Source organism: Typopeltis vanoorti, chromosome 5 (genome assembly GCF_054136105.1).
Source record: "Typopeltis vanoorti isolate ZY-2024b chromosome 5, IOZ_Tvanoo_1.0, whole genome shotgun sequence".
Taxonomy (NCBI): domain Eukaryota; kingdom Metazoa; phylum Arthropoda; class Arachnida; order Uropygi; family Thelyphonidae; genus Typopeltis; species Typopeltis vanoorti.
In genome coordinates, this window is record NC_143553.1 from 53,170,185 (window position 1) to 53,186,776 (window position 16,592).

General features: G+C 34.1%; 1 protein-coding gene across 1 annotated transcript in view; it reads right to left on the reverse strand.

Annotated features, from left to right (window-relative positions):
* The window catches only part of LOC150106414 (DALR anticodon-binding domain-containing protein 3-like), a 285,462-nt gene that overhangs the window by 64,727 nt on the left and 204,143 nt on the right, over positions 1–16,592 (reverse strand). Inside the window, exons 10-11 of the mRNA XM_090392991.1 lie at positions 3,490–3,566; positions 3,194–3,298 (exon numbers count right to left, since the gene is read on the reverse strand). Of these exons, the coding sequence (XP_090249117.1) occupies positions 3,194–3,298; positions 3,490–3,566 (182 nt within the window). The remainder of the gene's footprint in view (positions 1–3,193; positions 3,299–3,489; positions 3,567–16,592) is intronic.

Below are 16,592 nucleotides of genomic sequence, written 5' to 3' on the forward strand. Positions count from 1 at the left end.
TGTGTTTAGGTGGACATAATCATCAGCATAGAGCAAAGAGCTAAATTTCATATCTGAGATAAATTTCATATAGATGATGAATATGGATCACATTATGAAAGAAAGTTGCGTTAAACCTGATATTAAACCAGATAAGGTACATACTTGTCCCTGATTTTATATCAAACCATCCTTCTGTATTTCTTTCAATTCTAACTACTGACTTACAACTTAAATATAGCCAACATATTGCTCTGTATAAAGTTCAATTTATCCCATACAAATATAATGCTTTGAAAAGTTTTCTCTGAGCATCTTGTTATATGCCTTTTTGAGATCTAAAGTACAGATCCTTGTCATATTCCAATCATTTCTCAACTAGTCATAAAGTGAAAATCTAATCTTGGTAACCTCTATATGGTCTGAACACAACTTGTTCTTCTCTAAGTTTCTCTTCCACAATTTTTCTCAGCCTCTTTTCAAGAATACTTAGATAAATCTTACTTGGAACACTTAGCAGAGAAATTCCCCTATAATTCTCACAATCAGCTTTATTCCCTGTTTTATAAATAGGAAATATGAGAGCTCAACTCCAATCTTCGGGAATCTGACCTTCTGACCAAGCCCTCTGAATTATGCAGCATAGCCACTACAAACCCTTTATACTTCCATATTTGAGCATTTGTGGTCAAATATTATCTACTCCAGCTGCCTTTCCACCTTTCGTGTTTTTGATGGCTTTTTCTATCTTAAGTACTGATATATACATTTATTTGCATTTCTCTTGAATACCTCACTATAACTTCTTGTTTCATTTGGCAGTCTTTCAGAGTAATTACTCTAGACATCTAGAATATTTTTATCTTCAGTTTTCATGTCACCTTGATCATCTCTGATTCCTTTTACAGTCTCCATTCCTAAGTTTTTGTAATAATCTCCAGAATAGTTTACACTTTACTGATATTTATTTTCTATGTTCCTGCCAAAGTCTTCCCATGACTACTGTTTTTTTCAGTGTTCATCCTGGTTGCGTTATAAAAACAGCAGGGACCTTGTTTAACTGGGAAATGCCCCAGCCAAAATGAAATCTCATCATGTTTTTACCATCATATGCATTTATTGTTTAAGCCAATAGAGGGTAGAGTTTGGTTAGCTAAGTACCTAACTGCTAACCCGACCTCATTTGTTCAGTACCCAGTGGCTCCCTATTATCAGGGTGAACCATGTGAAGGTGAGGAATGACATTAGGCCAGAAGTACTAGTCAGTTCTCAATAGTCTTTAAAGGTGATGTGGATGTCTCCTCCCTTTTATTTTGCTTTCTCCCTTATAGGCAACCCATAAGTTAAAATTGATTTGAAGATTGTCTTGTATACTGCTAGTTTTGTGTTTGGCTAATTTCTCTCTAATTCCATACTGAATTTGCTATCATTACTAAAAACTGTGTCTAAACAGCTGAAACATTTTGTTTCAAGCCCAATACTGGAAAGCGGTAATGGCAGCACACGATGGTGGACTTGAGCAGAAATTTCTCAGTTACACTTCTAAGCACACGCAGAAGCAAAAAGAATGTTAGTGAATGTTGGTAGACATTCAGCTATCCATGGAACACAGCAGGAGAAAAGCTGTGCAGTTTCTGTGTCTTCAATATAATGAAGACTGGACAGAAATTAGAACAAAAGTTATTAACAGAAGACTGACAGAGGATATCCTTGTATAAAGAGGTAAGTGCAAAGTTTTAGTAATTATTAATCCATATAGGATTTATTTCAATGGAAGTGAAAGGAACTTGATTGATTTCCAGTTCATATAGAATGGACCCAGTAAAGTTGCTTTATTTAGGATTCTCAATCTGATAGGCAATTCTAACTGTTGGCAAGTTTTAGTTATTTCTTGAGATGCTTTCATACAGAAGGCAAGCTGTTCTGAAACGTTGATAAGGTTTTAAGAAGAATGTTGAGACTTTCATATAGAAAGTTAATTCATTCTAAAGTGATACTGTTTTAGTTGTTTATTCAGTGAAGTTTGCTGTTGCTTTCATATAGAAAGAAGTTACAGAAGCATCTTGGATGAAGACAAGATATGTTTCTTCACTGTTCTGTGAGTGAAGTTATAAAGAGCAGTTTTGTGTTAGTCTTTCTCCTATATGAACTCAAGAAAGAATAAAGGTTCTATAGAAGGCAAAAGATTCCGGGAGTTTTGTCGAGATAGGACAATATCTATAAGTTTACATAATGGTAAAGAAATTGTATGGTTATAATGCTTTTCTTGTTGTGATTTAAAGAAATTATACTGGTGCTTGCATAGTAGTTAATTTTAAGTTGTATATATATTTGTGTTATTTGTAAATTAAAAATTTTTCTTTTGGTTAAAAAAAAATCTTTGAACAGAAGACTGATCGTCCATTCAAGATTTTTATCAGATTAGCTCGGCTCACACAGAATCACGAAGAATATGGTTAGGAAGTATGTGAGGAGTATGAGTAGAATAGGCTATGAATGGGTGCTGTGAGTGCATCTTTGGTGAATGTATTCAAGGAAAGATATGCATTTAGGCATTATGTAACAAGAATGGTCCGCTCCTGACAAGTCAGCAGACTCTCTGGAGAAGCCTGCATAATAATAATACTGTTTAGTATTATGATAATAATTATATAATAATAAGGCCTGTGTAGCTCAGTAGAAGTGGCACTTGCATCTTCTGCACTATGCCACCCAAAGCTAGACTTTCAAGTCTAGTAACTGACTGGAGGAACTTTTCCTAAGCCTTTCTTTGATCGGTTACCAAGTTAGTCGATCTCTAGCATGGGCAAGTGGGTTTTTTTTGTCCTGGAGGCACAAGAAATTTGACAGTAGAACCTACATTATTTCAGACAGTAACCAAGTTCTTCAGTTGCCAATTAGTGATAGTCATGGGCCATCTCTGATTGGCCCATGACTGTGGTGGAGATTGAACTGCCTACTCAGTCTCCAAAAGCTAAATAGAGTTAAAAAGACCTCACCTACTCCTATAAGGGATTAAAAGGTGTTAACTTAGCTGATTATTTAGAATAATAATGTTAATCCTTGTCCAGAAACATATGCAATGCTATAAGAGCATTTATCTAAAGCACCATTTGATCATATTAATTTCTTTGTACATAGAAGGATTAAAATTCATCATGTTAGTTTTACATGATGCCTTTGACTCCATTAGTATTTAAAAAAATAATTTTACCTGATTTCTGCAACATGTATCTGACAACATATTCCACATAATACCAATCTGTTGCCACATAAATGCTTTCTGATGAGGAGCTATATACAGGACACAAGAAACAGTCTGAAATGAATTATAAAAAATTTACATCATTGTATAAACAGAATTTTATTAATTTTTCCATATTTAACTAATCTTATAAATACTGACAAAAAAAGTCAGATCAACTAATTTTATACCATCCTGTAAACAATGAGAATGAAATTTTTTTAGACACAGTGTGGTTTTCATAAGTAATGTATTTAAGAATCTACCTCTGATATAGCAGAAATTGTATGATGTATCCAAGCTGCCTTCTTAAAACATTCTGTCCACTTGTTTGCTTTCTTAACTGCAAAAAATTGTGATATGAGAAATTTCAGTTATATGAAAGAAGATGTATAGCCATAAAATGAAATTCAAACTATATATTAATTATTTATTTTGAAATGATTAACTATGAAAATAGAATACAGTTCTACTTCATTGTAAAGCTAAAAATCAATCTTAATTCAAGAAAATTATCTTCTGAATTCATTCAAAAAAAAAAAAAAAAAATTGAAAATTCCACTTAAGCGGTGTTTAAAAGATACTAATTATCATCATCGAATTCCTGACATGTATCCTTAAGGGGTGTACATAATATGATAGCACTACATGAAAAACTAACATCATTCGCAGGGTTTTTTCTACTGGAAACTCAGGATTTTCATCCCACATACAAATCAGCCCTTCAGAACACACACAATTTACAAACAAAAAACACTAGTGGTGGTGGTGGTGAGCAGTAGATGGCATTGATGTAGATGATGATGGTAGTAGAGGTTTGATATAGTGGTGGAGACGGAGAGTTGTAGAGTAGGTGTCATCCCTCGATATCTTGGGACTCCTTGGAGGTGTCACAAAATAATAATAATTACTAACTTTCTATCTACAATTTTCTTCCAAATCAATCTGTTACCTATCAAGACTCCAACATTATCAGATCTTATATTTCTGTCTTCTAAAGCACTTTTTTTACTGTATCAATCCACCTATATCTTGGTCTTCCTCTGGGTCTTTTTCCTGCCAACCTGGCAGAGAACACTTGTTTTGCTAATCTTTTCTCTCCCATTCTGTTTAAGTGGCCATACCACTAAGATTAGCTCTGCTAATACATTCCTGGATGCTAACAATGTCAAGTTCTTTCCTGATATCCTTGTTTTTAATATGATATTGCCATTGATGCCACTTGTTCATGCCCCTGATCTTTCTCAGGACTCTCATATCTGTGATCGCTATAGTCTTTGGTCAAGTGATTTATTTCTAACCCAGCTCTCAGATCCATAAGTTAATATTGGTTTGAACACCGTCTTGTATACAGCTAATTTAGTGTTTTGACTAATTTCGCTCTTATTCCATATAAATTTATTCAGTTGACTTCCTACCATACCAGCTTGGTTGATTCTGTTATCTATTTCCATGTTTAATTTACCATCTTTACTAAAAATTATTATTTTCAATGCTTCTGCCTATTTTCATTGTCTTTGTTTTGTTAGTGCTGACCTTCACATCAAATCTATTACAACATTATTCAATTTAGTCAGGGAATCTTGCAGACGTACTGTATTTATTTAGAAGTATAACATCATCTGCATAAAATAAAGAGCTAAGATTGACATTGCCAATTTTGATATCATGTTTAATACCACTTTCCTTCATAATGTGATCCATACAGATAATGAATAACAGAGGGGGATAATGTACATTTTGCCTGACACCAGATTTAACATTAAACCATCTTCCTGTACTTCCTTCAATTCAAACTGCTGACTTACAACTCAAATAAAGTATTTCTTGATATAATGCCCCAATGACACCATATAACTGTAGCATTTTGAATAGCTTTTCTCTTGGCACCTTGTCATATGCCTTTTCCAGATCTACAAAACTTAAATCCAGATCCTTGTTATATTCCCATGATTTATCAACTATTTGGCATAAAGTGAAAATCTGATCCTGACAGCCTCTATTTGGCCTGAATCCAGCTTGTTCATCACCAAACTTCCCTTCCACAATCCTTCTCAACCACTCTCTCTCTCTCTCTCTCTATAGACATTCTACAGAGAGGAATAAATTTTTTTAAAGTTTTGAACTGAATTATGGTTTGTGGTAGTGCTGACAATTTAGCTCTTTTGGAGCTAGATCTAACTCATTTTTTTCTTCCCTAGCTCAAAAATTTTAATATAGCACCTAGCTTCTTCAGAACTTGTTTCGGCTCTTTTTAGTTGTTTTTATAACCTACTCTTAAAGAATTTGTTTTGAAAGTTTTCCATACATGTTTCAAACGTGCGATGATGTCAGTCAGTCACATCTCAGGCCCAACAGTCTGCTGTTTTGCTGCCTTGAAGCTGATAGCCCTGCTAGAAGTTAGTCTGTCGCACAGTGTTCTAGTTGGTAGTTACAATAGCGAGTGGGAAGTTTTCAAAGACCGATCGTAATTCGTTGCAGCAAAGCGTTGCATACCCTCTTCAAAAATGAGCAAAGAGACAAATAAGGCTTACAAGCAAAAATTTAGGCGGGAGTGGTTGCAAATGGGAATGTTTAGTAAATGACTATGTGTAGTTCCTGGTGACTCTACAAAAGGTCACTGTCTTAAATTGTGAATGAAGATATTTGGGAATTATAACTCTTCATTCACATTTAACATAATCTGCCATAACTTAAGCTAGACTTGTAAATATTATTTAATGTCAATCTCTTGCTTGTAAATTATTATTCATATAATTGTTTTGAGTTTGTTTATTATTGTTTAATTATATAATTTTGAGATATGTACTAGTAATGAAAGAACTCTGTGTTAAAATGTCATTCAATTTATTTTATTTATTCCTGTGTTAATATTATAAGAAGCTGTGCAAATATATTATAAGAATTAGTATTTATCATATTTAAATGTATATTATACGAATTGTAAAATATCCTTTTATTTTGTTTCCATACGTAAGAGTGATTTTATGCAATTCTTCTGATTGAATTTGATTGGCTGCTGAAGGAGAAACGGAGCTTGTTTTAGTCAGCACATGTTTAGAACGTGAACGGCTGTGATATGGAGTGAAGCCAGTAGATGTAAGCTGAACTGGATAGAACCGGATTTTGGTGGGAAGAATGAAGGATTTTAATTGGAAAACGAAAGTAAAGAGAGGAGAGAAGCGTTCAGGACAGCAAGGAGTGAAGTAACGGGTGGCAGTAAGGGGATTTGGGAAATGCCATAAATAGATTAAGAAAGGACTGGGAAATTAATAGGCAATTCGGAATATTTCTACGGAATTCTAAAATTACGACAGATTCCAATTGTTTTGAGGAAGAATAGTGCAAAGCTGAATTTAATGCATAGAAGAAAATAAGGAATAAGTGGATTACCTAAAACGAGTGCGTCATGACTTGTGAAGCTTTATGTTTAATATTTCAGTTATTATAGTAAAGGTTTCTTTTGAATAGCGTTACTTCAAAGTAATAGTTAACTACAGTTTTAAATGTGCCTATAGTGAATCCGATGTGTAAACAGTGTAACCCAGTAAGAGCAGTCTTTTTTTATATTTCAGCGTGAAGAAATAAGAGTTAGCTCCGCCTGATATATCTTAACATTAACTGTGGCGTTCTACTAAAAATAACCGAAGTAAGGAGCTTTAAAGTGTTTGCCCTTGAAATGATGACTGTCTCATAATTGAATTAAGTGTTTGTTGACTAAGAGAGAATTAGAGAATTCTACCTTAAGAATAATTACTGCAAATTCTGGAACATTGAACTGTGTGAACCATTTTCAATTATTCGGAAGAATATAGAATTGACAGCTGAATGTTTGATGCCTAATGTTTTATGTTTGTTATGAGTATTTGAACTAAATTGATGTATAAAAGAATTGAATTATTGAATTATCTCATTGAATAGAGACAAGTTGTGATAATAGTATTTAAGCATTGAAGAATAAGATCTGTAAATTTAACTTTAATCTTTAAACCAAACCGAGTGGCTACTAGTGTCTCAGAGATATTTTGAATATTGTTCAATTAGATTATCTTGCTTAGAAAATTATACTTAGATGTACATTTATATAACCCTGCATTAAATGTTTTGTTTTATTGAATTCAATTTGAAGTTTGTCTGATTTTCTTTCATTGCACTGCTCACAAAAAAATTTATCGGACCTTGCAGAAGCCTTAAAAGATATTAATAACCTCGGCCTGTAGAAAAGTAAGATTGCAAACGTTAGTTGATGATTGATTTCTCTACAATATGTAGACCAATCTGAATATAAAGCGCAGGATAATATAAATTTCTTTATATTCGAATCAGTATCAATCAACATCTGACAAATAAAAACGGAATAGGACAACACAACAAAATGGCACAGCCAACAGGATAATATAAATTTCTTTATATTCGGATCAGTATCAATCAACATCTAACAAATAAAAATGGAATTTTAAGGAAATAACGATAAGTTTGATTAACCAACATAAATGAATCAGTCAGCAAGATAGGATGCAAGTTTTGCAGATGTGATATAGCTGTTAACAGCTTGTAAAGCATAGTGAAACTAAGAAACATCTTGCTGAAGTTCCTTATAAGGCTGTTCCTTTTACAAATATGCTTGTGAAGAAGTCTGATGAGACAGCGAACTTTAAAGGCAGCTTAGCGTTATTTCTTTGTTGTCACTCATCATTCAACAGTTGCGATCATCTAGTAATCTTTGCAAAAATATCATCCCAAAGGTAAAAATGCACCGAACCAGGAGCTCTGCAATTGTAGAGAGTATTCTAAGTGAGCATTTTGAAGAAGATCTAATTGCAGACACTGGAGATGAAAATTTAAATTTCTGCTTGCTAATAAATGAATCGAACGATATCACAGTGAATAAGATTTTTGGAATGGCCATCATTTATTATAGCAAGATATTCAACAAAATTATGCATACATTTCTGAGCATGGTGGTTCTAGAAAAGTGTGATGCTAGGGGTATTGTGTCCATGCAGTTAGCCTAGTGGCTGTGCACTTCGCAACCATATGACTGAGGAAGGAGTGTCCCAGGTTCAATTCCCGTCGAAGACGTGAGGAATTTGAGGATCTTCCTCAGCCATAGTGAAGTTAGCCGGTCTTGGGCGCAGGCAGTAGGGTTTTTTCTGCCAGTTTATCTAGCATTTTTCATCTCGCAAGCAGGCAAACCAGCCCCGTGAACACACACGGATCTACAGCCATAAATACTTAACCCCCACATGAGGGGGTTCAACTTGCCCCAATAGGGATGGGGGAGAAAAGAGAGGAAACTCCATATGAATAAATAAATAAATAGGGGTATTGTGGCTGCACTGAAAAAAAGAGCTCTTGACCAAGAAACTAGACATTAAAAATCTCATTGCAATTGATACAGACAATGGCAGTGTTATGGTTGGTGTCAATAATGGCATATGAACAACTGAAGGCATATATTCCCTCCTTAATTTAATTAGATGTGTATACCATTCATTACAACTGGTAATGTCTCACACTTGTGCAGAATCTCTCCCAAGAAAATTAGAATTTTTAGTTGCCAAAACTTATAAGTGGTTTTCACATTCTTCTTCAAGACAAGCGATATACAAAGAGCTGTATCAAACTATCAACGAAAATGATGCTCCTCTGAAAATTGTAAGCAGTGCAACGAGCTGGCTCTCCTTTGAACCTGCAGTATACAGAATACTCAGCCAATGGTTGGAATTAAAAACTCACTTCGAAGTCATGAGTGTGACTGAGAAATGTTACAAAGCTCAAATTTTGTGAGAGATGTACAAAGATGAAAGGAATCTGTTGTAACTTTTATTTTTGCATCCTGTTCTAGTTCAGCAAGTTAACAAAATTTTTGAATATAACAGTACGGATAAGACAAGATTATTTGAGACCTTTCTCGTTTGATTCGCTCTATTGCTAATATGTTAGTGGTACAATCATCCACAGTCAATCCTCACCCTCTAGAGTCAGAGATTGATGACTATTTGGATCCCAAAACCAAATCTTGGTTATAGATTTGAAAGAAAAATTTCAGAGTTGATGATACAAAAACATCAAAATAACACAAAATGATGAGCAAAATCTTAGAAATAGAGCAAGACAGTTTTTTATTGGTCTCTTCAAACAGCTTAAGGAAAGGTTGCCTGAAAACTTGAATATTTTAAGAATGATCTCTTCTTTTTGTGTTGACAATACCCTAAAACATATAAAAGAGCCTGTTACTCCCATCTTAGAAATAATGCTGAAAACAGAAAAAGAATGTTGCTGCTGGTGAATACCAGTACAATACTATCCACTTAAATGGACAAATATAGAAAACACTGAGCTATTCTGGACTGAAATATGAGAATACAAAGATGTATCTGGAATGAATCCATTTAAAGAAATTGCTCAGTGTGCAATAAATTTATTAATACTGCCAAATTCTAACGTGGAAATTGAATGAATTTTTAGTTTCATGAATGTAGTTAAAACTAAATTAAGAAGCAAGATGGAATTGCCAATGCTGACAGCTATTTTGTCAGTCGGGTATGGCTTCAGGAGTAACAACAAGTGCTGTACAGGCTATCGTTTACCAGCATCTACATTGAGAAATATGGGAACGATGGCCACATATAATAAAGCTGAAAATCTAAGTGAAAACATGGGTGAATTAAGTGCAGAAGACCACTTGGAAGGTCTTTAGCCACTTATATGCAAGTATCACTTCAACTTGAATAAAGTAAGTAACTGAAAAGTATCAGCTTCTACTTCTAAAATTTTAGCTTCAAATTTTTATTTTTAACTCCTTTTTAGCTCCTTTTTTTTTTTTTTTTTTTTTTTTTAAAGATTTAGCTGTTTTTAGTCATTTTCATTTGGCAACAGTAGTTTGTGGTAGATAAATAACAACCATGGTAATATTTGTGAAATATGCATGCATATTGGAGAACCTGGCAAATCACTGAGAGCAGGCCAATTGTCAATCTAATTCGACTTTTCTACAGTCATGAATTTTTTAGGAATACAATTCGAAATAGAGCTTTATTCCATTTTTAAATAGATGTGATTTATACAGGTTAATAATTGTTTAGAGGTACAAGCAATGCCTATAACAAAAGAGAGACTCAAGTTTCTTGGATGCTAAGAGAAAGAAGGGAATCTTATCATTTAGAAAAAAGGGTCAGCATGGGAAAAGATAGTTTTATTTTATTTATTTATTTCATTTTATTTTTTATTTTATTTTATGTAAGAAATAAAACAGGATTGAGTTTGCTGACAATGAAATTAAGAAGGTTATCATCAACTCACTGAGAATAGTTTGGAGGTCATTTAGGATTGTAACTATTATAGATAATTTGCTCATTTCTGTTCAGCATAACTCATTGGCAAAACTGTGACTGGCTGTCATCTAGAAAAAGAGTGTGTAAAAAAATGAACATCTGTAGTGTATCTGTGTAACTCCAGCATTAGTTACAGATTTTCAGGTAAAAAAGATCCGTTAATAAGTTCTAAGATGTCAAAAGCAACCATATATGTTTCTCCATACTCTTACATATCATTTGTTTTCAATAAGCAAAATTATCCTCTATGGATAGAGAGGGGAAGAATTCATGTTCACAATTTATTACATGCTTCTAATACAGCACAATGAAATGCAATGAAGTGAGAGAGAAAGAGCAGTAATTTGATGGCAAGATTTGTGATTCCCTTCTTAAGAAAAGGTTGAATGTTGGCTAATTTCCATGCAGGATAACTACTTTTATAATTAGATTTAATGGATTGAATACAGCACACAAAAAAATTAAACACAGGTTTAATAGTTCTCATATTTCATCTCTGTCATAGAGACATCTTCAGGGATATAATATTAAAATTGTAATAGGGCACACAGAAACAATAAGTGAAAGAAGTTAGACTAGAAGCCTCAAGTCCTATGAGAAGTATTCTGTGCTGTTAGCTAGCCTTAACTGTTGAGCAGTTGGTTTAAGAATTAAAGTTCTTCAAATCTTGGAGAGTTTAATACAACCATATTTATTCAGATTAGGTTTTTTTTGTTGTTTTGTTTTTTTAAATATGATGTTGATTCTAAAAAAAAAAAAGTCTTTCATGTTTGTATTTGCTGTGGTGAAGAATAGTAGGTTTTTTTTTTTTTCATTTGATTCTATACAAGATATGCAAAGGCAAATGTTGGCAGATCTGTTGAAAGAAAAGAAAAAAAAAAGGCAAGTTGTAAGAAAGGAATCTTGCAAATAACTGGAACAGAGAGGGGATGGAGTAGATCCTTAGGAGAGCTATTAGGCCAGCTTCAAGTGAGGTTTGATAGTGGTGCAGAGATTATATTTCTTTAAAGTTATTGCTGTTTTCTCTGAGTGTGCTCCAGATACAGGAAATAGTAATAGAATTATGTAATCTGCATGCTGAGAGGGGGAATGGGAGGAACAACTTTTTTTTTTTTTAATATTTTTGGCATTGTAAGCCACTGTACAGGAAGGACAGGTATAATGAATAAAGAAGAGTTCAGCTAAGGAGGAAGCCTAGTTGGAACAGAGGTTGGAAGGAGAAGATCAGAAAGCTTGTGTATGTATCTACCTATGTAGGTGAATTTCGATAAACTCTGAAAGTTTATAGAATATAAACTATATATATATATAAATATATATATTATACATAAAAATTACAAAACAATAGCTCCAACACATGTCGGAAAAGTATTTCTGGAAAGAATATAGTATATTTTTGTCTTTGCATAATTTATGGAGAGCAGAGAACTGGCCATTAGAAAGATTTCTTTTAGGCATCAATACTTGCATAAGGAAATCACTGCATTAAGCCTGATGTAGTTGGCAATGTTTGGAAGCAAGTTGTGAACACTGTGCTCTATATGCAACATGATATCTAAATTTAAAACTTGACAAGGCACTACTGCAAAGTTGTGGCTGAAGCTATGGATGCCACTGGCTGTTTCATCGTCTTTTTTTTTATTAATAAATTTAGTTTAATCCTTTATCCAAGTGTGAGCAAACAAAGTTTGGGCCTGCAAATAATCTTCAGGACTGGGGTAAGGTGGTATCCGCAAGGATACCACCTTACCCCATATCCGCAAGGATATGTGTTTTGCATTATGGGAGATACTGAGATAGGAGTGTTGGTAGCTTGCTCCACCTTTGCAAGTAATTAAGGTAAGGTGGTACAAGTGTTGTACCACCTTACCCCAGTCCTGAAGATACTTTCAGGTGCAAACTTTGTTTGCTCACACTTGGATAAAGGATTAAACTAAATTTATTATACTCTAACCAAGTGAAAAATAAACTTTCAACATCTTTTTTTTTTTTTTTTTTTTTAAATGTCCACAATGACTTTAAGAGGTTGATCTTAGAATGACAAAAAGATCTCTAAAGGCTGTTATTTATTTTTTTTTTTTTGAGATATTTATCCTTTATTTTTTGAAATCTGTGAACTGGCAAATTTATTTGAGATATTTGAGAGAATACTCCAAAGTTTCAGATTGAGAACAGAAGAGAGCTAATGGCTGCATTAATAACAAAGGAATAAAATAATAATAAAAGTTATAACACTGTATAAAACTAGCTAAACAAAAGTCATGGGAGGACTTTGGCAAGAATATAGAAAATAAATATCAAGAAGGTGGCAAAATATTCTGGAGGTTGTTGAAGAAGCTTAGAAATGGAGGAAAGAGTGCTGTAAAAGGAGTTAGAGATGATAAAGGTGACATGAAAACAGGAGAAAAAGATATCCTTGAAGTATGGAGTAATTACTTTGAAAAACTGCTAAACGAAACAAGCAGTGATGACAGCACAGTGATAAAAAACACTGACCAGGCATGCAGTCAGGAATACATATCCATACTTAAGTAGAAAAAGCCATCGGAGGCTTGAAATGTGGAAAAGCAGCAGGAGTAGATAATATTCAACCAGAAATGCTGAAGTATGGTGGTATAAAAGTCTTGCAATGGCTGCACTGCATAGTTCAGAAAGCCTGGACAGAGGGACAAATTCCCGATGATTGGAGCAGAGCTCTCATAGTACCCATATATAAAAAGGAAAATAAAACTGAATGTGAGAATTACAGAGGTATTTCCCTACTGAGTGTTCCTGGCAAGATCTATGCAAGTATACTTGAGAAACGGTTGAGAAGAATTGTAGAAGAAAAGATGGGTGAAGAACAAGCTGGATTCAGGCCAAATAGAGGTTGTCAGGATCAGATCTTCACTTTACGACAAATAGTCGAGAAAGCATGGGAATATAATAAAGATCTGTATTTAAGTTTTGTCGATTTGGAAAAAGCATATGACAAGGTGCCAACAGAGAAGCTATTCAATACAGCAGTTATATGGTATCAATGGGGCATTATATCAAGCAATACTTAGTCTTTATTTGAGTTGTAAGTCAGCAGTTAGAATTGAAGGAAGTACAGGAAGATGGTTTAATGTTAAATCTGGTGTCAGACAAGGACGTACATTATTCCCTCTGTTATTCATTATCTATATGGATCACATTATGAAGTAAAGTGGTATTAAACATGATATCAAAATTGGAGATGTTAATGTCAGTTCTTTGCTTTATGCAGATGATGTTATACTTCTAAATAAATCCGCTACAAGTCTGCAAGATTCTCTGACTAAATTGAATAGCTTTGTAATAGATATGGTATGAAGGTCAGCAATAAAAAGACAAAGACAATGAAAATAGGCAGAATCATTGAAAATATCAACTGTGTTGTGAATGGAGAACCTGTTGAACAAGTGAAACATTTCAGTTACTTAATCACGATTTTTACCGAAGATGGTATATTAAATATAGAAATAGACAACAGAATCAACAAAGCTGGTATGGTGGGAAGTGAATTGAATAAATTCATATGGAATAAGAGAGAAATCAGTCAGAACACTAAATTAGTTGTATACAAGACAGTGTTCAAACCAGTTTTAACTTATGGATCTGAGAGCTGGGTCAGAAGTAAAACACTTAACCAAAAACTAGAGACTGCAGATATGAGAGTCCTGAGAAAGATTACAGGCATGAACAGATGGCATCAATGGCAACATCATATTAAAAACAAGGATATTAGGAAAGAACTTGACATTGTCAGTATCCAGGAATACGTTAGCAGAGCTAATCTCAGGTGGTATGGTCACTTGAACAGAATGGGCAAAGAAAGATTATCAAAACAAGTGTTCTCTGCCAGGTCGGCAGCAAAACGACCCAGAGGAAGACCAAGATATAGGTGGATTGATACGGTACAAAGTGCCTTAGACGATAGAAATATAAGATCTGATAATGTTGGAGGCTTGACAAGTAACAGACTGATTTGGAGGAAAATTGTAGATAGGAAGTTAGTAATGATGTATTTTTTTTTTCATGTAGTACTATCATATCCTGTACACCCTTTGAGGGTACATGGCAGGAATTTGATAATGATGATGATGATAAAAGTTATAACATAATAGAGCTATAATAAAAAGTTAAAAAATAATGAAAGTTATTACAAGTGTTGGCGATATGTTTATGTAGCAATGTAAAGCTAGTACAACTGTAGATTCAAAGAGCATCAGGTGGATGAAATTTTATTTTAAATTTCACAGAGGCAGGTATAATTCCTGTGTCCTTGCATCTGTTTTAAAGGTGCTAGCTGTTTAAGATCCATGGATAAATTGGAGTTTCCACTTGCCATGCCTACCTACTCCATACAGAATTACATGGAATCCTTTTCTAGGTACTCTAATCACACATATTTCCAATTGCACTTTTTTTTTTTATCTTTCTCAGTTTACAGAAAACCCACCCACCCACACAGGTAAATATATACACAACCTTTCCCATCATCACCACCTATCCCCTCCCAATAATATGGTATTATTAAAACCCCTTATCAACAGAACCACTATACTCTCTTCCAACCAGGCTTTCCTCTCAGCTGAACTCTCCTTTATTTGCCAGACCTTTCTGTCTAATGATCAACAAATTAGTTGTTCCTTACATCCCTCTCAATATACAGAGTACAGTAATGCTATTATTACAATTCTCTATATCCAGGCACCTCAGAAAAAATAGCTAGAACTTTAAAGAAATATAATCTCTGCATTGCTTTCAAACCTCATTTGAAGCTGGCTGCCATTATCTACTCTCAAAAGGATATACTCTCACTCCTCTCTGTTGTAGGTGTTTACAAGGTTCTTTGTTCTTGCAACTTATCACGTTATGGTCAGACTAGGACAGTGGTGGCGAACCTATGGCACGCCCGAGAATTTTGCTGGCACCAATTTACAGGTGATATCCTTTTATACGCGTATAACTTATTCCACCTTTTTCTTTAATTGTTACAATACGTACAAGTTAAATTTTGTTTTACAGGAGAGAGAGCAGCAATTAAGACATGAATTTGATTGGTACAGCATTAACAAAAGATCACGCCACCCAAAGACAAATGGAACTGACAATTTTTGAGTTCAAATGCTAATTCTCTTCAACCAAATTCCATAACATCAGCAACTGTCATAACAACATTCACTATATACTGTATTTCTTAGTTTTAAGACATTCACGACAGGGTGTCATTTATTGTTCCGACAGAACTTCTCATTACCGGCAGGCTCGACTCACACAAAGTTTCAACCCTCGGTTGATTTTTATTGCTGCTTGTTTGCATTTGAGCTGGAAGGGGAACTCACACAAGCATTATATGGCATGTTTCAATTCATGGTAGAATTTTATTTGAAGTTAGCCTTTGTGATCTGTCATAATGACATCAAGAATTTCAAATGCAATCAAACAAACACTTATTTCATATAATTGAAAAATTGGACAATATTTTAGTTAGATACTGTGTTTCCGTTGCAACATATGTTTTTGCTTGCCTATACAGCGTAGTTTCTGTGAGAGGGGTACATGTGATTCATTAGTTAGCGCCGTTTTTATTCCAGCTGTCTCTAATTGCACTATTTGTTGAGAAATATATTACACAGACTGCAAAAGCCTCTGTACCTTATTCAGGGATACAATAAAACTTTGTTTTTTCTTGCATCTACAGTATGTGATGGCTGTTGGGGAGGGCATGTTGTTTTTTGTGTGGGAGGTATATATGCAAAACCTTTTGTCTTTTTTCGTAAAGTGAAATCAGGGGTGCCAGTTATAAGCGAGGGCAAGTTATATTCGACAGTAAGCATTCACGCCGACAAGTCGACATCCTTCTGCTGCTTCCCCTGCTCCGCTGACTTCTACAGTGAGTTACAATGCATAAATATTTTTCTCACTACCATTTTTTTTTTTTTTCAAACCAACGACATTAAAATCAATTTAATAATACAATAATCAATTTTATACTGAATAATATTATAAATGTTTTGTGATCAGAA